The sequence below is a fragment of the Talaromyces atroroseus genome, assembly GCF_001907595.1.
Source record: "Talaromyces atroroseus strain IBT 11181 chromosome Unknown scaffold_2, whole genome shotgun sequence".
NCBI classification, from domain to species: Eukaryota; Fungi; Ascomycota; class Eurotiomycetes; order Eurotiales; family Trichocomaceae; genus Talaromyces; species Talaromyces atroroseus.
In genome coordinates, this window is record NW_017971434.1 from 1,657,576 (window position 1) to 1,680,364 (window position 22,789).

At 47.9% G+C, this 22,789-nt stretch overlaps 8 protein-coding genes across 8 annotated transcripts; 4 read left to right on the forward strand and 4 right to left on the reverse strand.

Annotated features, from left to right (window-relative positions):
- Positions 1–954: 954 nt before the first annotated feature.
- UA08_02683 (Cytochrome c oxidase assembly protein cox16, mitochondrial) lies at positions 955–1,415 on the reverse strand (the record flags this gene model as incomplete). Its single annotated transcript, XM_020264752.1, has 2 exons — positions 955–1,035; positions 1,092–1,415. 2 exons carry the CDS (start codon positions 1,413–1,415, stop codon positions 955–957), a joined length of 405 nt encoding a protein of 134 aa, XP_020122102.1.
- Positions 1,416–1,804: 389 nt separating this feature from the next.
- UA08_02684 (hypothetical protein) lies at positions 1,805–5,109 on the forward strand (the record flags this gene model as incomplete). The annotated part of the gene is made up of 5 exons (XM_020264753.1): positions 1,805–2,166; positions 2,234–2,867; positions 2,921–3,902; positions 3,983–4,713; positions 4,783–5,109. The coding sequence occupies 5 exons, from the start codon at positions 1,805–1,807 to the stop codon at positions 5,107–5,109; spliced, it is 3,036 nt and encodes a 1,011-aa protein (XP_020122103.1).
- Positions 5,110–5,496: 387 nt separating this feature from the next.
- Positions 5,497–7,189, reverse strand: UA08_02685 (hypothetical protein; the record flags this gene model as incomplete). The annotated part of the gene is made up of 7 exons (XM_020264754.1): positions 5,497–5,831; positions 5,892–6,107; positions 6,176–6,261; positions 6,315–6,455; positions 6,517–6,886; positions 6,951–6,996; positions 7,037–7,189. The coding sequence occupies 7 exons, from the start codon at positions 7,187–7,189 to the stop codon at positions 5,497–5,499; spliced, it is 1,347 nt and encodes a 448-aa protein (XP_020122104.1).
- A 2,420-nt stretch (positions 7,190–9,609) lies between these two features.
- On the forward strand, positions 9,610–10,695 carry UA08_02686 (hypothetical protein; the record flags this gene model as incomplete). Its single annotated transcript, XM_020264755.1, has 1 exon — positions 9,610–10,695. One exon carries the CDS (start codon positions 9,610–9,612, stop codon positions 10,693–10,695), a length of 1,086 nt encoding a protein of 361 aa, XP_020122105.1.
- Positions 10,696–11,428: 733 nt separating this feature from the next.
- UA08_02687 (hypothetical protein) lies at positions 11,429–12,367 on the reverse strand (the record flags this gene model as incomplete). Its single annotated transcript, XM_020264756.1, has 2 exons — positions 11,429–12,152; positions 12,216–12,367. 2 exons carry the CDS (start codon positions 12,365–12,367, stop codon positions 11,429–11,431), a joined length of 876 nt encoding a protein of 291 aa, XP_020122106.1.
- A 543-nt stretch (positions 12,368–12,910) lies between these two features.
- Positions 12,911–14,178, forward strand: UA08_02688 (hypothetical protein; the record flags this gene model as incomplete). The annotated part of the gene is made up of 4 exons (XM_020264757.1): positions 12,911–12,940; positions 13,034–13,128; positions 13,208–13,995; positions 14,174–14,178. The coding sequence occupies 4 exons, from the start codon at positions 12,911–12,913 to the stop codon at positions 14,176–14,178; spliced, it is 918 nt and encodes a 305-aa protein (XP_020122107.1).
- Positions 14,179–16,106: 1,928 nt separating this feature from the next.
- On the reverse strand, positions 16,107–19,748 carry UA08_02689 (hypothetical protein; the record flags this gene model as incomplete). Its single annotated transcript, XM_020264758.1, has 5 exons — positions 16,107–16,386; positions 16,476–16,639; positions 16,723–17,631; positions 17,687–19,497; positions 19,592–19,748. The coding sequence occupies 5 exons, from the start codon at positions 19,746–19,748 to the stop codon at positions 16,107–16,109; spliced, it is 3,321 nt and encodes a 1,106-aa protein (XP_020122098.1).
- A 935-nt stretch (positions 19,749–20,683) lies between these two features.
- UA08_02690 (26S protease regulatory subunit 8-like protein) lies at positions 20,684–22,018 on the forward strand (the record flags this gene model as incomplete). Its single annotated transcript, XM_020264760.1, has 3 exons — positions 20,684–20,918; positions 21,005–21,680; positions 21,760–22,018. 3 exons carry the CDS (start codon positions 20,684–20,686, stop codon positions 22,016–22,018), a joined length of 1,170 nt encoding a protein of 389 aa, XP_020122099.1.
- Between the last annotated feature and the right edge of the window lie 771 nt (positions 22,019–22,789).

Below are 22,789 nucleotides of genomic sequence, written 5' to 3' on the forward strand. Positions count from 1 at the left end.
TTGCTCGGGATTATATCAATTGGCTTGCTAGTGAACCAGGGAAGAGACTTTGTAATATCTATATTCAAGCATTGTGTATAGTCTGGTCAACCTTGGAGCATTGTAAACGTGAGCTGGAAATAGATAGAATCAAGGCTGTATATTAACGATTTGCCTTCAATCAATGCTGCCTGAGAAGAGGGAGACACCCTGTTCATGATCTGGTATCAAAACGAATTTCAAGGGCCCCCCTATAACTTCGAGAAGAATCATACTCATCAGGGTCAATGAAAAGTGCGCAGAGTTTCTTGCATACTACCTTAAGAAATGGACTCTCAGAGGTTTCCCAAGGGATTTTGTTGCCACCAAACATCCCAATCTTATCTCACTTTCATGGTGTAGGCCGCATTGAGTAAGTGATCTTGCACTGCGACTCCTGATTGCCAGATTAGGAAGTGCGGTGACAGCCAGCCAACACGGCACGGGTTAGAGCAACTGGACCAACAACGAAATGACTTGCTTTAACTGCTATGATATGGTGATCAGCCTTCAGCCTTTGCATGTGGGAGCCACTGGAAACGGCCATGCAATGTGACTATGGCCAAAGCCATGATGGTATCTACAACGTAAGTCTTTCTACCGTTAACAGAAAATGTCTATCTGTAGTCTTCTAGTAACACTGGACCTCAAGATCCAATCATCGTGGCAGGAGAGTCCACCGTGAACGAGAGTGCCACTGTATCATATATACTGCCGATTCTCAGATCAATTGTAAAAACCTCAAATGCGTGCTTATTCCTGAAGCCATCCTGCCTCTACTCAGCGAATCGTGGTAAAATCTTTAGACGGTGTATAGATTTCTTATAAGACCTGAGGGCTTCTAGCTGGCACACCAAGGAGGGTAAACTCGTCGTAGGCTTCGTAATAAAGTAATGTACATCGGAATCAAGGAAATCGGAACGATGGTGACCTGCATCATAATCGCCCATCTGGTTCTCCCTTAAATCGCTTGACTCTGGTCTGTTCCCAGTCGTCGAGATCCTTCGCCATGAGCCTCTAGAGACCCCAGTAAGTATTTAACCAATTGACGAATGGACGCGCAAGTAACTTACGTAGTATTCATCCCTATCACTGCCGACGATATGTCTCCGAGGATTTCGCTTAATCGTTTCCTCGCCATCCTCGCCCTTCAGGCCCAGTGTCATGGCTTCCTCCTGGTTGAGCTGGCGGACTTTCCGATCATGTCGTTCATACCGCAAGGCCGTGGCCGGAGTGAGCACAAAGGAGGCGGCAACGATAACTGTAATGAAGGGAAGACCGAAGAGGAGGAAAGGGTGCCTTGGTAGCCTGGATCTGTAAATCGTTCCGAGTCGTTCTCCGAGTGAGGACGACGCTGTGGTAGCTCGCCGGAACGTCCTTGAATCAAACGCCGGCATTGAGAGATGTAGATAGCACGCTTGCAGGTCAAGTCTCGTGTCGCTTGTTGTTCGGGTTCGCAGACGATGAGGCTTGGAGAGGAAGCTTGACTGAAGTAGTTGGAGCGTTTTTGGTATTGTGGGGCAGGCACAGCTTGCCGCTTTGTTTCTCTCCAGTTCGGGAACCAGCAAGCACAACTCAGCTCTTCTCCTCACCAGAGCTTTCTTTCGTTGCTGTCTTCTTGGGCCTTGCCAATGAAGGCTATGAGTGTCAGGACTACGCGATAGGCCACTTGTTTTCCGAGTTTCGCGGAGGAATCGAAAAATTGGCGGGCGTCTTTGCCTTCCCTCGGCCAGCAAAAAAGAATCATTCGCCCTGTTTTCACCACCGTAAAGCTTGACCAGCGATCATGGCGTCAGGCGCATTCGGTGCATCTTTTTTCAAACCAGCCGCATCGTCAGGCGCTGCACAGTCTAACCCAGCCAGCACGTCGGGTTGGTTCACTGCCAGCCAACAACAGCAGGAGACGGGACAGAGTCAACAGCCGTCGTTGGCACAGTCCACGCAAGCTCCCCAAGCTACACAACCTGCATTCTTCAACAGCCTGTTGGAAAGGGGCAAAAAACGGCCCTTTGCTTCCACTTCGCAGGACCACAGTTATGGAGAGCTGCCAAGTCTTCAGTTGGGCCTCGATGATATTCGCAGAAAGGCGAGGGAGCTCGGTGCCCAAGATTCAAAAGCCACGCGTCAAGCTGGTCGAGACCAAAAGGCGTGAGTAACAACTAGAGCAATACGAGTGCTATGGATGGGTTACTGACAATGGAATCTTTTTGCATAGCCATTATCTCCTTGCGGCATCTGGGATATCTCCGGGCCATGCATTGCGCGACCTGAAAGCTCTTGACGTTCAAACCTCGACTCCTAGTCCGTTCAAACAGGCCGATGACTTCGATCCCGACAATGAGAAATTCATGAGAAGCGTCCAACGCCGCGGCCGACAAGCCATGGTAGCAGAGAGCCTTGCTCGAGTCCATCGAGACTTCGACTCATTTTTGGAGGAGAAAGTCAGCATGAACTGGGACGAACAACGCCGCAAGATCTTTCAGCATTTTGGTCTTTCATCTCGAGATGATCTGGCAGGTGGTGAGAGCTTCAATCGGGGTTCCTTCGGTCGCACTTCTACACACACTAAGCTGCCTGGCCCGTCTGGCACTCGAAGTGTCTTCGGACGCTCCGCTCTGGAGAAATCTGTAATTGGGCAACCTGGAAACGTTCTTGCGAGCTCACAACTATTCGCAGACCACGGTGATAGGGGTGAGGCAGCAGCTCAGAACCCTGATACTCGGTTCATGCGTGAGAAGATGGGTCTTTTTGTCAAAAAGGTTGGCGATCTCAATGCAGCAAGACTCGAAGACAAACCGTACCCTATTCTCCACGAATTCGCGGAAGTGGAAGACCATCCTGGTGGTGATGTATGCCCACTATATCCCAACGCTAAATTGTGCAGGCCGACTGACAGTTATAGGTGCCGCGACATCTATCGGGAGCATACCATGCTTTGATATCCATTACCGGAGAAGCACGTAACGCATCCAGCTTTAGTGAATCTGGCGCATCAAAGGAGAGGGTGTTTGCCAACGATTATCTGAATGAAGTTTCTACTTCCAAGGGCGCTACAAGCATGAGGAAAAGAATTGTAGAAGGTTCAAGAGTATACTTGGAACAGTTGTTTTATTCAGAAGTCGAGGCCGCGATTGCTAAGAACCCACGTGAAGCACAACTTGGAGGAATCCCGTCCACCATCAACAGGATTCGTGCCTACATTCGCCTTCGTGCTGCAAGAAAAGACCTTGCCCCAGACGGGACGGAGTTGCAGATTGTTGGTGATGACTACTGTTGGATACTGATCTTCTTCCTTCTCCGGTGCGGCTTCGTGACCGAGGCTGCCGAGTATGTCAGTTCAGATCCAGGTTTTCGGTCACTTGACCACAAATTCGTCACGTATATGACTACATATGCGCAAAGCAGGAGATTACCCAGAGACCTGCAACAAAAGATAAACGGAGAATATCAACAGCGCTTGCGAAATGCGCCGGAGAATACAATTGATCCTTACCGGATGGCCTGCTACAAGATAATTGGTCGATGCGACCTGGGTCGCAGGCGCCTGGACGGGGTCGGACAGGGTGTGGAGGACTGGATGTGGCTACAGTTCGTTTTAGCTAGAGAAGATGACCGTGTCGAAGAGTTCGCAGGGAATGTGTTTGGCCTCGAAGACATTCAAACCGACATTACGGAGATTGGCCAAAGGGTGTTTGCAAAGGGCCAAGACACGCCAGGAGGCTATGGAACCTTCTTTCTTCTTCAAATTCTAGGTGGCATGTTTGAACAGGCGATCTCCTATCTTGGATCTCATGCTTCAGTTAGTGCCGTGCATTTTGCTATTGCACTAGACTATTACGGACTTTTACGCGTTGCGGACTTTTACACTGGTGGCGAAGATGTTTGTGAGTATCTGAAAAAAGAAAAAAAACAAAAAAAAAGTCCCCAAATTGATAGCAAACGTACTGACCATTGAATTCCTAAGTGTCATTCACAACAAAGCAATTCCCACAGATCAATTTCGCCTATCTAATCACCCAGTATACCCGTGAATTTAGGACCGGTAACGTCGAAGCGACTATCGACTACTTTTCTCTCATCTGCCTGAATGCTGACCTCCCCGGGTCGCTCGGGAAATCGCAAGCCTCTGTCTGTCATGAAGCCCTGCGGGAGTTTATCTTGGAAACAAGAGACTTTGCAAAGCTCCTGGGTGACATTCGCTCGGACGGCGTGAGGATTAAGGGGGCCATCGAACGCCGCCTAAAACTTATTAAACTTGTTGACCAAGACGAATTTTTAAGGACTATTACTGTGCAAGCTGCAACCGTCGCAGACGATAAGGGCTTAACTGCCGACGCTGTGCTTCTGTTCCACCTCGGAGAAGACTATGACCGTGTTATCGAAATCATCAATCGAGCTCTATCAGATACCGTTGCGCTGGATCTAGGCCAGTCCGTTTCGGATTTCCAACCTCTGAAACCCAGAATAGAACCCGGTGTTTCTGGTGCGGGTGCTGCAGAACCTGGCAGTAGTCTGAGTCTGACAACTGTCGACGATCCCGTGGATTTGGCTAGGAACATGATTAGTCTTTACAACAGTAATGCACTATATTATCAGAAGATCCGCCAGATCAACCGCGATGCGTGCGGACTGTTGCTTCGGATGTTGGACGCGAAGGGGCAAGTCGAAGTTGGTAACTGGGCACCAGCTTTAGATGTAAGTCTTTTATACCCATACACAGGTGTTTTGATCTCTTATACTAATCATTGGACAACACCAACAAAGGCAATCAACAATTTACAGATTCTACCTCTCCGCGCCAAAGGATCAGTTCCATATGTCCGCAACGCCTCTCAATCATTTGCATCATTGCCCAGCGTCATCTCTCGTAACATCGGCCACCTGATCATTTGGAGCATAACATGCATTGGTCGCGAACGGGAACGACTCTACTCAGGCGCATATGAGAACGAGATTCGTCAAGCATTGGCTGATGATTTGTTGATCATGGCCAAAGACCTGATGTTATTTGCAGGCATGATCAAGTACAAATTGCCGCCGAGGGTATATGAGACATTGGCTCGTGCAGGTGCTGAGATTGGGGCGTTTTGAGTAGCATGCTTGCATAAAAGATAAGAGAGAGAAAAGACAAAAGACATCAAGATGAGAACAGTCACTGATTCTTTTGTTGGTTTGTGGACAGCGGAATTATCTCCCATTTCTGGAATGTTTGTATGTGATTGTTTTGTACCTACCTAGGTCATAGTTATATCTATTCTAGTCGATTTGGGTACCGATTTAATTCTCTCGATACAAAGGCCAAGAGCTTTATTCGCAAAGGAGCACGTAGGTTCGTTCGGACACCAGTAACTGATGTCTATAACTAGCAGTGCTACGTGGAGATGAATGCATATACGTATAATCTAATTGATCCTTCTAGCGACCTCGAGCAGAACACTGTCTATGCTGCTTTTCACGTAAGAACTGAGACAGCATGCCTCACATGGAGTACCGGAAGTTAGGGTTCTGCATGTCAGTCATGTCTTCCTGAGCCAGTTCCCAACCCTGCTGTACTCGTTCCTCCTCCGACAGTCCAGACTCTGCCGCCAAACGGTCCCGCCGCCTGTTCTCGTACATGTACCAGAACCGCCAGAGCAGGATTGCAAGGGCCTGCAGTCCAAAGCAGACGGAGCATGCCACCGTTCCGGAAACATAGCGTGGCGCGTCCTTGGTTTGGAACACCTGGGCGCCGCCCATGTTTCCCACACAGTATGCGATAAGAGTCATGGAGGAGACTACGGTCGTTTTTGTTTTGCCGGCCACGTTGGAAGGGACTATTCAATTGGTGAGATAAATCACAAGCGAGGGAGGAGGCTGCGGGGGAAGAAACGTACTGAGACTCCATCCGAGGAAGATGGACAGCGAAAACACCACAGTCATCATGTACATTCCCCATTTGATCCACTTGTATTCTGCCGTGTCGGGCAGCAGGGACATGACCAGCAAGCCAGCGAAGGGAATGATACAGGACGCAATCATCACCCACATGCGCTGGTTCCTCACTTTTTGCGTATACAAGCCGACCACGAGGAAGACCACCACGTAAACGGCTATGATTGCTTGGGGTTAGCTGGGGCAAGAAACGCCATGGATTTTTCGAGGAGGTGGTAGATATTACCATTGCGAGGGCACCCATAAAGCATGGACTCCCACTCGTCAAAGCCGAAAGTCTCGTACATGAGAGAGCTGAACGTTGTAATGCCACTGAAAGAGGTGTCAGTAGATTCCAACGTACGCGTGGGCGAAGAAATACACACCCGTTTGGAATGTTGGCAAGGAACGAGTTGACGAAGGAAAAGTACAGTTGGGGGTCTCTGAACGCTTCCCAGACTTGGGGCCACGACCATTTCTTGCCTACTGTGTCCTCGCCGACGTGGTTTGCGATGGTACGTGCTGTACTATTTGCCATCTCATTAGCTCAAAGATCCAACAGCCGCGTGAAAGCGATGAGACAGTTACGCCATGATTTTCTCGTCTTCAGTCAACCAGCGAACCTCATGCGGCGTGCCGAGGATGAAATAGCAAGCAATAGCACCACACAGAGTCAGTGAGCCCAGAAAAAGCGAAATGCAGCGCCAGGCAGCAATACCACCGACAGCCTCTACGTGCCGTGCAATACCGTACAGGATGAGGTTGCAGACGATGGAAAAGAAACCTTCGGACGACTGCCAGAAGAGCGAGCGGTTGGCGTGCTCTTCCGTACGGTACCACATGCCAGTCACCAGCAAAAACCCTGGAGATATGTTGCTTTCAAAAAAGCCTTGAAGCGCGCGGAGGGCCATGAGCTGAGACCAGTTTTGCACGGCACTGATGCAGATTAGACAGATACCTGGACCTCGGTATTAGTTTCGACGCCATAATCTCGAAGATGGCATATTTATTGACTGGCTCACCCCATCCAGTCATATAAATGGACAGAGAAAGTCCGACCTTCCAACGCTGCAGCAGGTAGTTGGATGGAAATTCACCAATCAAGTACGTTAGGTAGAATCTCGGAGCTGTCAGTCCACGGGAGGTTTAGGGTTATGATCCAGGGGTGGCTGGCATACATGGTAGTCAACCATTGATATTGCTGGCCGTGCAGTCCTAGATCCGTCTCCATTCCAAAAAGCTCAATGACAGTCAGGCTCATGGGTTCATTGATGAACAGAATTGCTCGTTCTTACTGCTTGCAAGCTGGTCGAAGTTTTATCGGTCTGCTGGATGCCATAGCAAAAGAACCTGTTCGGCCCATCTCAGCAATACATCCTCCAGCCAACGAACAAGGAACGGGACACCAACATCATCGGAAGCAGGAAGCGGTCAATTTTCCTGGTCAGCTTCTTGTACTGCTCCTCCGAGTAGCCTGCAAACAGTTTTCCCATGAGCACACACGATCATTATCACCAGAACGGACGGCTATGTACTGGCTCACCGTTCAACATGATTATCTGACCGGCTTCAGTCCGGGGTTTGTCTTGCAAGCAGATTTCATATTTTTTCTCTGGCTGCTCAATATCTGGCTGTTGATTGTTGTTTGAAACGTTGACGGCCGCCGACATAGTTAGTAGTGAGGTCTCTTGTGATAATGTACTCTCTCCGAAGTGTATGTAGATGGACGGATTAGCATGGGAAATCAGGGCTTGGACGGGGAGGCCGTATGTCTTATGCATTTGTCCTTCGCCGTCCTCAGAGAATCCACCATACATAATCTCGACGATATACTGGCGATAGTAACATCCAGGCGATAAGCCTGTTGGAGATCGGCCCAATGCGAGCTGGATAAGCCTCCCCACCGCGGGTCGCCGACGCTTACAGGAACTAACGCGTTGATTCGATGTCTGACTCTATCTAGCAATTTTCACTTTGTCGTCCATCGTGGCATGCATGTGTGCGAAGGCGCTCGCACACATGCCAGGTAGACTTCATACTTGGTTGGTTATGTAAATAGATACAAGCATGCAGAGCTACTCATTGGGTATGTCGGTAGAAGTATACCCTGGCGGGATTTCCTATTCAGTAAATCCATGATTTAAAGGTTCATTTACCTGGGCCAAGTGTGATCTATGTATTGTTCTAAAACGTAGCATTCCTGTTTGCTTGATTAACGCTACTTTGCAGCATCAGTAAACGACTCCATTTCGAAGCTGATGTTATGTCAGAGCAAGACCCCCTTTTCCCAGACCGAAACCCACGCTCCTTTAACTCTGCAGGTAAATTGGATTATGGGTGATGGAAAGGAATAGTGAGAAACGAGAGCAAAAGACGTACATACCCGCACCGTCGCGTAGTAGCAGCATCACACATCACGAATCCCATCTCACGTATTAAGCAATAATTGTTGTATGAAAAGAAGATATGCCCTGATAGATGGATGCATGTATTCATTCGTATCTTCTATCAACCCTCATCGGCGGTAGGCGTGCGGGGATGCTGGGCGCACGCCCAAAGCCGGCGTCTTGCCCTAAACTCTCATTCTGTGGGAATACCAGATAGAATTGCATACTAGAAGACCACAGCATATTACGGCATCGACTATGCGATGTAAAATGCTCGCCCCTTTCCAGTCGAACTCCTTATAGACCTGTCGCGCCGGGAGAAGTTTGAGTGGATGATAGAACCGTAAAGACTCCTTGACCAAGCCCGCGACGTATGGGGATTTTTTTCCGTAAGGCACAAGTCGTATGCTTCTTCAGGGCTGTTGTGAGTGTTCATAATGTCGTCGTAAGCGTTTTGCTGTATTGACTGTCCTTCGGCGCTGGCCCAAGAGAAGCAACATATTTGAAGCCGTCAATTAGGTTGTCCATGTTAGTGACTAGTGCAACAACATGCAATTCTGGCTTCTGGTTGTGTTTGTCTACCTGATATCTTTTAAACGACAAAATGGGCAAAAGTGTGATTGAATCGCTGCAAACCAAATTGTATGAGGCATGCACAATCTGCCCGGACAACAGCGACGCTTGAAAGCGACAGGCCGCGAGATAACCCGCAATGCTCCCCTCACGCATAGCAAGCCCTAAACAGAAAGCTATTAATGCCTTTTCGGGAGAAAAAGAGCTAGTCATACAGACTACTCGTCTCGGGCGCGCGAGAAGCGAAGAGAATTTTGTTGGATCAGTGCTGAGTAGCAAGGCTACTCCCTTTGTAGATGAGGAGTAAGAGGCTGATTGTTGATCTTGAAGGGGTGACTACACTCGGAGCCTCAATATTTTATAATTTAAGAGGTTACTACAGCTTCCACATGTAAGTAATGTTGATCGATGGAGGTGCATATTCGACGAGGCATGACATGATTGACTGATGATCTGGCTATGGTGCCTGAAACTCCACATGCGAACGACTCGTAATAACTTGACATGCAGTGTAAATAATTCAGTCACTTATGCTTCTCGAAACATATGGCAATGGCTTAGGGCTATCGGACCAAAGCGGAGCGGAAAGAAGGCCGACGGAGTAAGCCGTTACATATCGCTGGCGCTTATCTTGTGGACGTCTTCGCATACATACGGAGCGCATAAAGCTCAAAGGTAATTCAATACTCAGTCCTTATTGATTATAACGCACACAGACATGATGGCTTGCTTGGATACAGCCCCAACCTGGAACGGCGTTCCCGAGGTGATCGCCAGCGGCTCGCCATGGGAAATCGGTTTCGCTCATGGGAGCCAAATCCCAAATAGAATCGCCGTGTGCATTGCAAACTATGCGAGATTGTTTGTCGAGACTGCAGAGGCAGATTGGGCCGAATCAAAGGCCAGGGCCGCAACATACCTGCCGGCTTTAGAGCAGAATGAACCCGATCTCGTCGAAGAGATGCGTGGGATTGCCGCCGGCGCCAGGGTCGACTTCCTAGACATTCTGGCGTTGAATGTCCGTAGCGAGATTGCTCTTACAAACTATTCAGATGGGTGCACGTCTGTTGCCTCACGCAATGACGACGAATCCCGGACATATGTTGCCCAAAATTGGGACTGGGTGGGAGAAGCAGGAAATGCCACCACGTTTTTCGACATTAGAAAAGCAGGAAAGCCGAGATTTCGTATGATGGGCGAGGCTGGAATCGTCGGAAAGTTTGGTATCAACGATGTTGGAGTTGGCGTATGTATGAATGCAATCAGATGTGGAACTGTGAATAAAACCCATCTGCCAATACATATTGCCATGAGGCGTGTACTGGAATGCAGTTCCTTCGACGAGGCGTTCGCGATGTTGACAGAAAAGGGAATGGCCTCATGCGCCAACCTGGTGATTGGAGACAAAAGTGGTAAAGTCGCGACTATCGAATGTACACCGAGAGGACTGGCTCCGATCTTTCCTGCCCCTGGTTTCGCAACCATTTTTCACACAAATCATCTCTGGTCGCCAAACCTGCCTAAGGGGATTCGCGATCATCCGTCTGCAAACTCGTTTTCCAGACTTGAACGCATCAAAGAGCTGTCTCGCTCTGAAGCAGCCACTATTGACAAAATCCGGACGTGGATGAAGGACGAGCAGGGAACACCGTACTCGATCTGTCGATCCAACCCCCCAAACACCGTCGGTATCGAGAGAATGGAAACGCTGGCCACGGTCATCCTCGACCTGAATAATCTCAGGGCTGAAGTTTCATTTGGTAAGCCGAGTTTATCTCCACCTGTACGAGTCTTGACCATTGAATAAATGAGTTGGTGGTGAACTTAACGAATCCAAACGCTATCTGTATGTAAAAGAGTACTAGACAAATGAATTCATGTGCCTTGCATATCAAGAAGGTCAACTATACTCCTCCAAACCTGGAGATAACCATGTCCACCCTTCCAATGTGGTGCGAAAAGGGAAAGAATATCCGTGCACTTGATCAAATCTTTCGTGCTTGACTGTGGGGTTGTCCATTTCTTTGAAATTCCTGTCGCAATCGCGCACCCTGCAACTAGTGTCTTTGAGCTGGCTATAAAAGGTGCAATGAAACCGTCCTTGACAGTAGCAGACTGATAAACCACTGATACTAGCTGTGAGGCCGCGTCAAGCACCCTCTGTCTCAACGTCCTCATTCCTTTGCCGTTGTTGTCGTCATCCTCTTGGAAGCAAAAGACACATTGCTTGTGCTTGACGCAGATAGGTAGTGACAATAACCATATTTCGTGATTTATTGTGGTCTCCGTTTGTAGAGCCTCCGCCATGTTTAACAGCGCGGCAAGGTCGCCGGTGAAGGGGCACTTCTTGCCATTGTACATTTGTCTATCACGGTAGATTGCGTGATAAATCCGGTCGTAACACAAAAATGCTGAATTATCATGCGATGTGGCCGGCCATTTAGGTCCATTCAGCATGGTTGGTCGACAGAAGATTGTTCGCAGTGACCTGAGTAAGTAAGCCTTGGTATGTAGCTGACTAGGTGCGATATTTTCAGCTCTTACCCTTCAATCCCTCGGAGGATTGATAGCAACCGAACCGCAGCTTCATTGTGTGCGCCCGCGTCTGCATTCTCTCCGCTGCCTAGCGGAGATAAGCTAGGATACAATGCCGTTATCGTCTTGTGCCAGCCCTGTTGCAAGCACGTCCGTGTTGCAAGGTCGAGCAACTCCCAGAGAGAACCTCTGCTCGGGTCCGCCAATTCATATATAAGCAGCAACAGAATCGCGGTGAGGGAGTCGACATTTGCCGGTAGTATTATTGGTGTGATCAAATCAGCGGCCCAGTCCCGACACAGCTGTGCGAATGGTTTCCAATGAGGGGAATGGTAGCTTTCGCGAGCAGCAGAAATCGCGCATGCCATTAGGATGTTAAATTTTTGCATATCTGGCTGTTTCTGCAAATTCATGCCATCATAATGCAAAGTTTCCGGGATGAGGATACCGTATTGAGGGCGGATACATCTATCATAGCAACCGAGAAGAAAGCGGATTGTCCCAGGGGTAAGTAGAGAGCGATCGAGGTTTACAAAACCAGGTGGATTGGAGTTGTAATCATCAATCATAGCTGAGATACCATTTGGTTTCTGCTGGCCCGCGAGTACTTCATACGTTACTCTTGTAATGCGTGACGGCAGTGATAGGTCCAAATAAAGATTCTTTCCAGGACCAGGCATCAGGACATGAAAAGAGTCATCTGAGTCTGCCTCACCTGATCCTGGTGTGCTGCGTAGAATGATTAGTGAACCGAGATATAGGCTTCAATTTCTCTCTCCATAAAAGACTTACCTCACGGGGCGGCTGAACTGCAATGCCAGTTGAGAGCTCAGCTCCTCGATTCGATCATTCAAAGATTGGACATAGCTGAAGCTATCAGTCAAGATTGCGAGAAGAAACGGAGGCCTATTGATACCTTCTAGGAATGTCCTCCTGCAGAGCATCGTCTCTGAAAGTGCATTCCAGGTCGTTTTTGGCACAATTCGCGCATGCCGGGAGCAAAGAATCGCACTGCGCTGTCAGAATGGATGCCAAAGAGAACGATAGAGTAGCCAAGCACCTTTATTCTTTGGCTTCGACATCGCGAGCACGTCTGAAGCATTGTGCTCACCTCGTAGAGTTCGAACGATCAATGACTGTTGATGAGTAGAGGTTTCTGGAAATACACCGCCTACGGAGAGGCCCATCTGCTGGCCTCCTCACTGCCTATCGCTGCCGCACGTACTCTTCAGTGTCGATGCTACCAAATAGAACACTACATTAGAGAAGCAAAAAAGGAAGAAGATTCTCTGGGATGTTCTGCAGAAGTTCAAGGCAGTCACGCCTCACGGCCCCGCTTTGCGCCTGTTGCCCTTTACGGCTTAGTGCGTAGATAAGTAGATAGCTGCCAACTCAACCTCACTAGAGACATCAATTGTTCAGTAAATTGTCCATGAGATGCGAGAAGACCACAAGATCTACGTGGTAGCGTGCTTTTCGACCTCAGAATGCAGCGGTCTCATCGCCGCTCAACCAAAGTATGCACGCGGTGTCGAAAGCGCAAGACGAAGGTATCATCTCTAGCCAGCATGCTTGAATCGAATAGATAGTCGATTGCTAACTGCTTGCAGTGTGACTTCAAGTTTCCGGCCTGTACTTCCTGCAAGGTTGTAAATGCGAGCTGCTTAGGTTTCGATCCTGTGACAAGACAAGCAGTTCCAAGAAGGTGAGTAGATTGTTACTTCCGCGATATAAGCATTGCATTTGCTGATAGAAGTACCATCACATAATTTAAGCCTCGTAAGGTCTTTGGAAGCCCGTGTGGCAGAACTCGAAGCCCAGGTGCTTCCATTCCGCGCCGGTTCTCAGAATGCGTCATACTTGATGTCTATGAAGGTGGCCCAGGCCACAATGTCGGTAGGATTACCTTCATCGGGGACGTATTTGCGCTCTCAGATCTCCCCAGCGCTATTCTTTCGTCCCTCCTGTCCACCATTTGCTGTTGTTCGAGAGCGAAGGCAGGACTCGCCGAGCATGCAGAAATCACCGCCTGCCGTCCATGAAAAGCTGCAGGTGCCAAAGCGGCAAGCCAAACATTCTCCTGGCAATGTGGTGAATTTAAGTAGCGTTCCATTCCCTGCCATCCAACGAATGATACTTAACTACGTCGACATTCACCTACCACAGTATCCTTGTGTTTCGCAATCCATGCTGGAAGACATTGTCGAAAAGACCCAGCACGAAGAACTTGGGGATACAAGTTCTCTGCTGCTTTACGGAACTCCGGTAGCACCAGGCCTAGGACACTTTGAATATTTTGTACTGTTAATTGTTCTCGCTATATCAGCGATGACTCTCACATGGAAAGCGGATGATCAAGCTCGGGCTGCGTCAGATACCTTCTACAATTCGGCCATTAAGCATCTTCAGGTCTTCAAAGATCCAGGAGAAATACAGGCTCTTCAAATTTCCCTTCTTCTAGCTCACTACGCGCATCTATGCCCGGAAAGAGTGGACAATTGGACGTGCATTGCCAACGCGGCCAGAATTGTTTTAAGTTTGGGATTGTACATGGAATGTCCCGAGGGACTTGGTAAGCAGGAAGGGCTCCAGCGCCGGAGATTGTTCTGGGTGACATATGGTATGGAGCGATCTCTATCTTCTAATCTTCGACTGCCACTGTCTTTTCCAGAAGAGACAATTACTGTGAAAGTTAGTTCTCACCCTTCATTTTCACTTCTTTTAACTTACTGACAATAACTCAAAACCAGTTTGAAAACAGTGAAAAAGAACCATCCGTGGCTTATCATCACGATAGAAAATCTGTCGCCAACCATATCTACCGATATCGCGCTCTAGAAACCGAGGTGCACCGAGTACTCCATCTCGAGGAGAGTCTTTCTAAATTCGGCTGTTCGACAATAGAAGAGTGGATTCAAGACATATCCGGCCGTCTAGAGGCCTGGTATGGCATTGCCCAAGAATACGAAAAATACCATATGCTAGAATTCAAACACGTCCAATTCCATCACCTTGTAGCACGAATTCATCGACCAACGCCGCGGCTTCGAATACGAACACATGAGGACCGACGTCTTGTGTTATCTTCCTCCATTGTACTCGTTCAAGACTATCTCAAGCAAGAGCAACACCGCCGGCTATTCTATCCTTGGCACGGTGTTCATATTTTATTTGAAACTTGTCTTATCTCACTAGACGCTTGCTGGTCGTTCCGAGACTGGCAACCGATGTGAGAAGAGGCGGAGAACTTTTTGAATTTCTCTATTCCTCAATGCCTCCAGCTTCTAACCAATATCGGCCAACGATGGAGCGAAGCTACTGCTTGTGCGGACACGTTGTCTTCATTGGCGCAAAAGGTTACAACTGCATTCACAAACTGGAATAGTACGGTTTATTCATTAGAAGAGGAAGCGGGAATTACGGACGAGATTAATCGGCTTCTGTTCGCCGATGGACTATTAACCTGGAATCAGACGGCGCAATTTGATCCGTTTATGAATTTGGGGAGCTCTCTACAGTTATTTGATACCCTTCCGACTTCTGATCTGGAATTCTTCGAATGGAATCCCGAATGGGATATCATGCCGGCTGACTCGATATAGCCCCATTTGAGATTATGCCTGCTTGCAGTTGAAAACGTTCGTCCTCTTTCTGCTTCAAAAACCATCGAGCCTTCGAGTATGTATCAAGCATCGTCTCCGCCGCCATGGGATACCTCACGCACAAGGGCGGTTAGTGCCTCCCTAAGGACCAACTCTCAAGTGTTGATTAGTTCTTCCAAGGCAATGATGAGCGACAGCTGCAAGCTGTGTCTATGCAACCTAGCCTTGGGCGCTGTGTAGGCGCTTGAATGCATACTGATGGCTTTGGATTCTACTGATCTAATACAACCCTATTTGTACTGACAAGTCGGACATGTCCAAGATTCTAATCCACGAAGCCAAGAAACCCATTAAGGCAGCAGCTATAAAATCGATATCTTTGTAACAGAACTGTAAATAATATACTATTGAAAAGAATATATAAAATCTTAATCATAAAATCTGTAATGCCTCCGCGATATTAGGCTATGATAATCAAGTACTCCCTAGTTTATTAGTATTATAATAAGTTTCCTATCTTAGAATTTCCCTCTTCAAATGCTCCTTTGAGGGATTAAACCTATATTTAGCTGTTAATGCTTTGATACTTAACTTCACGAATGACAGACAAGCCTATATTACTGCAAACCGCATTTTCGTTCAGTGCAGCGTCTATGAGAAATCCATGGCCTTGCTACAAGAACACGTAAGCAGATTGTGGTAGGACACGGCGCTGGTAGAAAGAAGTACAGTCGAGGACTCCCCAGCTCAGAATTCTCAAGGAGAGCCAATGATACCTAGCTTATATCATGCAGTAATATTAACAATGCAAACTGGTAAGAAATGCCCGAAAACAATGTAGAGAGTAAGGTAGAAAAGAGGCAAAAATAAAAAAGCAAGGGCTCAATGGAACATGTAACAACTGACTAAATAACCAAGGATGTACGAGATGGATTATGAACTGATAACAAGGCCCGCCTGAAATATATAGACAAGGAAGGGGGACATGCTTGACGAAGAGACATCTTGCATAGCATGTATGCAATGCAATGCAATGTAAATCAACTAACTTTAATGTTTGAATTATTTCCCCTCCACTCATTCATAGCTCCACCGGTGCAGAATAAGCAATACCGCTTGAAGTTTGCCCTATAGTGTAAAACTTCTGCTGCTTTGAGCCAAGAGCTAAGGTATCGAAACGGTCAATGCCCAACGTATCGAGATCGTTGTAACCAGACAAGTAGAAGCCAATTATAACGACCAAATAGGTTAAGACAAGGATTGATCCTTTGAAGTAATTGCTCTTACCTTCACCATATACATATGATAGAAGGAAAACGCAGAGAATCACTGTAATCATATCCCATTGTGGGAATATAAGGCTAGAAAAGGAGTTAGTTGATTGACTATCTAGACATTGGCTTGGTAGTCGCAGTCGTTCGGGTACAAAACAAATAAGAGCAGAACTTACTTGAATGAGTGGCTGCTGAGGTCGGCTGGGTCTATGAATTGCGCATTCACAGCACTGTATAATACGAGCGCTGGAATTTGTAGTAAGCAAACCTGAAGAGCGTATGCGGAGCCAATCTCCATGGAAAGGGCTATGTTTCCATTCATGGCAAACGAGATAGCATTCTAAACACATATGAAAGTTAGCCAGAAAGTCTCAATAGGTCCACATGAACCCAAGTTTATCTAAGAGGGAATAAAGCACATACCAGAAATTCAGTCGTATTAGGGACCAATGCAAATAGTGTGATTCCCAAAAATTTCTCATCGATGTCCACGCTGTCCAAGACAACATCCACAGTGTCAACGAGAATTTCGGCGATGATGGCATACAGAATTGTTGCACCGAGAAGTATGACTGCACTCTTGGTTTTGCTCCAATTTGGCGCATCGTGACCGCCGCCCGCATGCGTAGTCTCAACCGGTACCCCAGTAAACTCCTGCTCCTCAGCAATAGGACCTGGATGGTGTGTAGAAGCTTTAGTTGCTTGAGGCCGTCCCGACGCTTGCGAACTTGCAGCTCTCCGATGAGCGCGAGCAGAATCATGTGCAGCTACTGTAGCAGCAGTCGCTGCAACCTCAGCAACTTGACGTGCCAAGCTTTCATTATCTTCTTCCGTAAGCCCGCGAAGGTGTAACCCATGTTGATCATCGTGGGTTTTCTGTAAAAGAGGGTCTAGTTGCGGCGACACTCCACCTGTAACGAAGGTGGCGTCAAATTCATCATGTGGAAGGCCAATTTGCTCTAACGAATGCCCCAGGATACGCTTGTAGAGCTGAGACTCACGGATACTATTGGGTTGTAAGTCGCCACCTAACATAGGTAGACCGTTTGCAATATTGATCGGTCGCGAGTCCTGTGGATGAGCTTCGACTCCCACTGGAGCTATCTTCTTCTCGTCTCCATCAGTTGTCCATATGACTGCTGCATGGGTCCTTAGGGTGAACCAGAGGCCAATAATATATGATAGAAACAAGAAGAAAGCCGCAAACCAGCAGAACGGCTGTACGGCTTTCCGAAAGAAATCATCGTTCACAGTAGCAGATTGCGAAAAATAGCATCGACGACAATCACGTTCATCTGATGCATTGACACAAGACCGACAGTTCAACTCGTGCTGGTATGAATTAGTATTTAATAACAACGAGTCATATCGAAAGGCTAAGACCTACACTGCCGTATATCTGATAAAATAAAGTTGGTCCAAAGGCAGCGATTACCGCAAACAACAGCATAGTTGAAGTAACACCTGCGGACTTCACATTGAATCGTTGCGTTTTGCGTCTGATTGCACCGAAACACATTGACAAACCGGGAAGAAATAGAATACCAGCGAAGATACTGCCAATCAAGCTGCCCTCTACCAATTGAGCTTTACCCTGTCCAAGAGCCACACAGTAGAGAAAGACTTCCACAACTGTTGAGAAAAAGGCATTGATAGCAGCACCCAGTCCCATGGAAGATTGAGCAGAGATAGAAGCAACTGCCTGACCGATAAAATATGCCAGCGGGATGATTGACAAAAGGGACAAAGTAAAGACGAGTCCTGGGTGCGTCAACCACGATTCGAGTCCGAAAGTGACATCTAGTACGAAATAGTCGAAGATGACAAAAGCGACAATGCTCATAAGATTGAAAAGGAAAATGTTCGTTCCATCGATCGTATACTTCCAGTAACGTAGACCCGCCGCACGATAGGTACAGAGAAGGATGGAAGAGGATGGACTGGATGGTAGCCGAGCGTAAGTGTTATCAGAATGAAAAGACAGAGCAAGGGGATGACGGCGAAGATGGTCGACAAGTATGTTCATGACACGACCCATGGGTATCCAGAAAACAAGTAGCCAGCAGACTAAGGATACTAGAAGCATCAGTGGACCTGTAAGGAAGTAGAAAAATGCGAAAAAGACAACCCTAGCCAGGCTCCACTCTCCGCGGCCAAATAATCGTCGTTTTGGTCTTGAAGAATTCGTGCCCCGGAGACCCCCTCTACCAGCGTGCCCAAGGAGACTATCATGCTCGCTAAAGCCTGAATCAATGCTACTTCGTCGTCGACCGACCAGGGATCGATTACTCAAAGGGCCAAAGAACAGCCGCCCATGTTCTAGATCTCCACTCTGCCACTGCTCGTATTCACTGATACTGCGCCCCTCGCCTTCGTCCTCATCTACATAGTGTTCATCAGTTTCTAACCGCACGAACGACCCAAAAGGGTAGAGCATGTAGCGAGATAGACCGAAAAAGACCTTGCCGTATTCCTTCGCGTGAGGCGAAGAAATGCACAGAAAGCAAGCTATGGCACCTAGCATGGCGGCAGCTGCAAGCCACCATCCGAAGATAACAGACCACATTAGATTGACAAGGAATAGAAGGTTGTTTACGCGCCCGCCGGGTGACGAGTGGATGTCACCCTCAGCAGTCTTCTCGACGGAGCGGTTTTTCTTATATAGAGCAGGTTTCCAAATCCTGATACCAAAAGGGTGTGTTTCATTAATTGCAGCTTGGCGATCCCTTAGTGTAAAACTCTCTGCATCGCTGAGATGGCCTTCATCGTCACAATCTTGTTCTTCCGATTCCCGTAGGTCGTCTTCTCCAGAGTTGCTCGGCCCTGCCTCAGGAAGCGTAAAGTCATCCTCTGCATCTTGCGAGCTTTGTTTGCGCGATTGAAACGTCGGCGCATTGGTCCTCCGCCTTATTGTCGAATTTTTGTTTGCAATTGGGGCGATTCTTGGGGAAGGCTGCGCAGTGTTTACCATTTGTTGTAAGGCATTGTCCCGCTCAACTTCATATGCTTCGTCATCGACAGAGAACTCCTGACCACGGTATGGTTTGGAGGACATGCGGCGAATTGTAGACGGTTTTCGGCCTCGATCAGGTTGAGCTGCAATATTGGGCGATTGGGGAGGTTGAGGACGCCCGGATTGACCGCGAGGCAGTTGTTCATCTTCAATATGCCCCTGCCCGGGAGGCTGTGTAATAGTCCCTAAATATATGTAATAATGAGATTCTGATATTGGGAGCGAATAGCAGATAGAATAAATCACGAAGAACACAAGTGCAGGGATGACAGTGCTTACCGTAGCCGTGGCCAGGCCGTGGCCGCTGGAATGTCTCTCGAGTGGACGACGCATCTTCGTCGGTTTGAGCAATGGGCAGAAAAGCCGACGGCTCGTTTTCCGCAATAAAGCTCTCTGACATGCGCGACGAGTCGCGTTCAGTTTCATTTTCCGCCATCGTTTTCGCGTTTTCACGACCCAGCGATTGTCTTCTCTCCGTGAGCAGGCTGCCGCCAAACCAGGAAGTTGAGATGCTTCACGGTTCACAGGGCTGTGTCACACTATTATGGGGAATACCTCACAGGTGGCACCGACAGTCTCTGTTAAACATCTTCTGTGAGAGGAGAGGTTGGGGATATCCCCGAACGCTCGTTGAGAGGCTTGAGGTTGCAGAGGAAGGTAGATAACACGGAGGCAGCCACGCGGATATTTGGTTTTAAGCATCCATGTGCTTGGCTCACGTGCACAGAAACAGGTCTGATCTCTCAATGTTCCCAAGACTGTTGACTACGCCATGTAAATCAAAACAGGGCAAAGGGAAGGAGTTTCTTAACATGCTACGGTGGAAGACTGCTTGATAAATCGCCAGTACCAGGGCGTGCGTACTCAGCTAAGCATATGGAACCGAGCCTTTTACGAGCTTGCCCAGCAGTTTTCACAGATATTTTACCGTAACTTTGACTATACAACGGCAATAAGCATATCGACGGTACTAGCATATCCTCTCCGAGTATTCACGTAAGAAACAATAGAGCAAGCATTATTCTCTGATTCCATTCCATCAATAATGTCTGCAGAGCTCCTGGTGGGGAACACGTCAAAGCCACAAATCCTCTGCTGGCGGCTGTGGCTGGTGTGGGCGGTGAGCAGTACTGCCGAGCCGCAGCTGCCATGGAAGCTCATCGATCTATCGATCCTTCGTCATCTCGCTGAGCTTCATCCAAACACACCGTGACCCTCGCGCTCAAACCCTCGCATTCGATCCTGTGGGCTCACCAGTACGCTCTTTGGAATACACGTAATATTCGTCCAACACCGCACCGCTCTTTCGAATCGTTACAACCCCTTCCTGCGCGGTCAAAGGAGAGCCGGCCTCCTTAGCTTTCATCAGTCATGGCGTTGGATAATTATTACCGCAACAAAATCGAGAGCATGAAGCTTGAGATCATACAAGGACAGGCTGTCTTGAGGAGATTAGAGGCTCAACGCAACGATTACAACTCCAGGGTCCGCCTCTTGAGAGAAGAACTAGGATTGCTACAGCAGCCTGGGTCTTATGTCGGCGAGGTAGTCAAGGTGATGGGTACCAAAAAGGTGCTCGTCAAGGTCCATCCAGAGGGCAAATATGGTATGCTTTCTCTATCAATGATCTAACTATATATTTGTGTGTGTAAGCCTGGTGATGCGATGTGGTGGCTAATCATTGGTTTCTAGTTGTCGATATCGCCGATAACGTGGACATTGCAAAACTGACCGTAGGAAAACGCGTTTCCCTGCTCTCTGATACATATAAGCTCGAGAAGATGCTGCCGTCATCCGTTGATCCTCTCGTGTCTCTAATGATGGTGGAAAAGGTCCCAGACAGCACTTACGACATGATTGGTGGGCTTGACCAACAAATCAAGGAAATCAAAGAAGTCATTGAGCTTGGGTTGAAGCACCCAGAACTGTTCGAATCACTAGGAATTGCGCAACCCAAGGGAGTGTTGCTATACGGTCCACCGGGAACAGGAAAGACACTATTGGCACGAGCGGTTGCTCACCACGCAGACTGCAAGTTCATTCGGGTTAGCGGCTCGGAATTGGTGCAGAAGTATATCGGAGAGGGAAGCCGAATGGTGCGAGAGCTGTTCGTGATGGCAAGAGAGCATGCTCCCAGTATCATCTTCATGGACGAGATCGATAGTATTGGATCAAGCCGAGTTGAGGGCAGCAGCGGTGGTGATTCTGAGGTCCAACGAACGATGCTGGAACTATTGAATCAGCTCGATGGTTTCGAGCCAACAAAGAACATCAAGGTTATTATGGCGACGAATCGATTGGATATTCTGGATCCTGCACTTCTAAGACCTGGGCGTATTGACCGAAAGATTGAATTTCCGCCACCTACGTAAGCTTCCTTTTCGTTCTCTAGTCCCTAAGTGGTTTTATGTTGCGCGGCCATGCTGACTTGTCTGCGTTTTAAATAGTGTGGAAGCTCGAGCTGATATTCTACGAATTCATTCACGCTCCATGAACCTGACTCGCGGTATCAACCTCACCAAGATTGCCGAGAAGATGAACGGATGCTCGGGTGCTGAATTGAAGGGAGTTTGCACAGAAGCAGGCATGTACGCCCTGCGGGAACGACGAGTTCATGTGACACAGGAGGACTTTGACTTGGCGACAGCCAAAATTCTGAACAAGCACGACGACAAAGAGGTCAGTCTGGGCAAGGTCTGGAAATGAAGCAAATCCCGGCAGATGTTATTGTTTGCTCTACGTACGTATCACGGGGTGTTTGCACTTTGCAAATCCACCATTGTTTGATCGACGGGCCAAGCATTGGCATAACAAGTCTTTGGCATGGGCTATTGGGAACTATGTAATTTAGGAATTCATAAACTCGCACCATTACTCCGTACTTTGCATCTGCATATCCCGTACAAGTTTAGAAGATCCAATAGACGATTCACTTTACTAGTATCTCGCTGATGTTCTTTGCCAATGCTTGGACGCTGATGAGTATTAGATGGTACAGCCCCTAACTTGCTTCTACAATAGAACCATATCCTCCGTACACTGTACCATCTTTATTATAAAGTATAATAGGTTTAGAATTTTTTTTCATATTAGCTAAACCTTCTGAACAGATAGCCTACAGTGTCCAGACCAAAACAGAGAGACCACCTAGTTGCTGAGGGTATGTGACTCAGTTGGGCATCCTAACATTGATATATTCCATAGTTACCCAAGCTTGCTCAGGTATTTATGTAATGCGCGGAGGTAGTATTCCGATTAGTATCTAAGAGCTTAAATTGCCAGCCGGCTTTCACGGGCATTCTCCGTAGTTGGTCAATGGAGATAGTACTCATGAATTCGTTATCAAATATCGATAGTCAAATTTCAAGCATAAATTAAACAAATCCGAGGCAGAAGGTGACAGTTGTAACTCGACAGCCCCAGACAAGCCCAGCACGGCCTAGCGCCCTGGGCCCACAGTCTGGCCCCGGGCGCGTG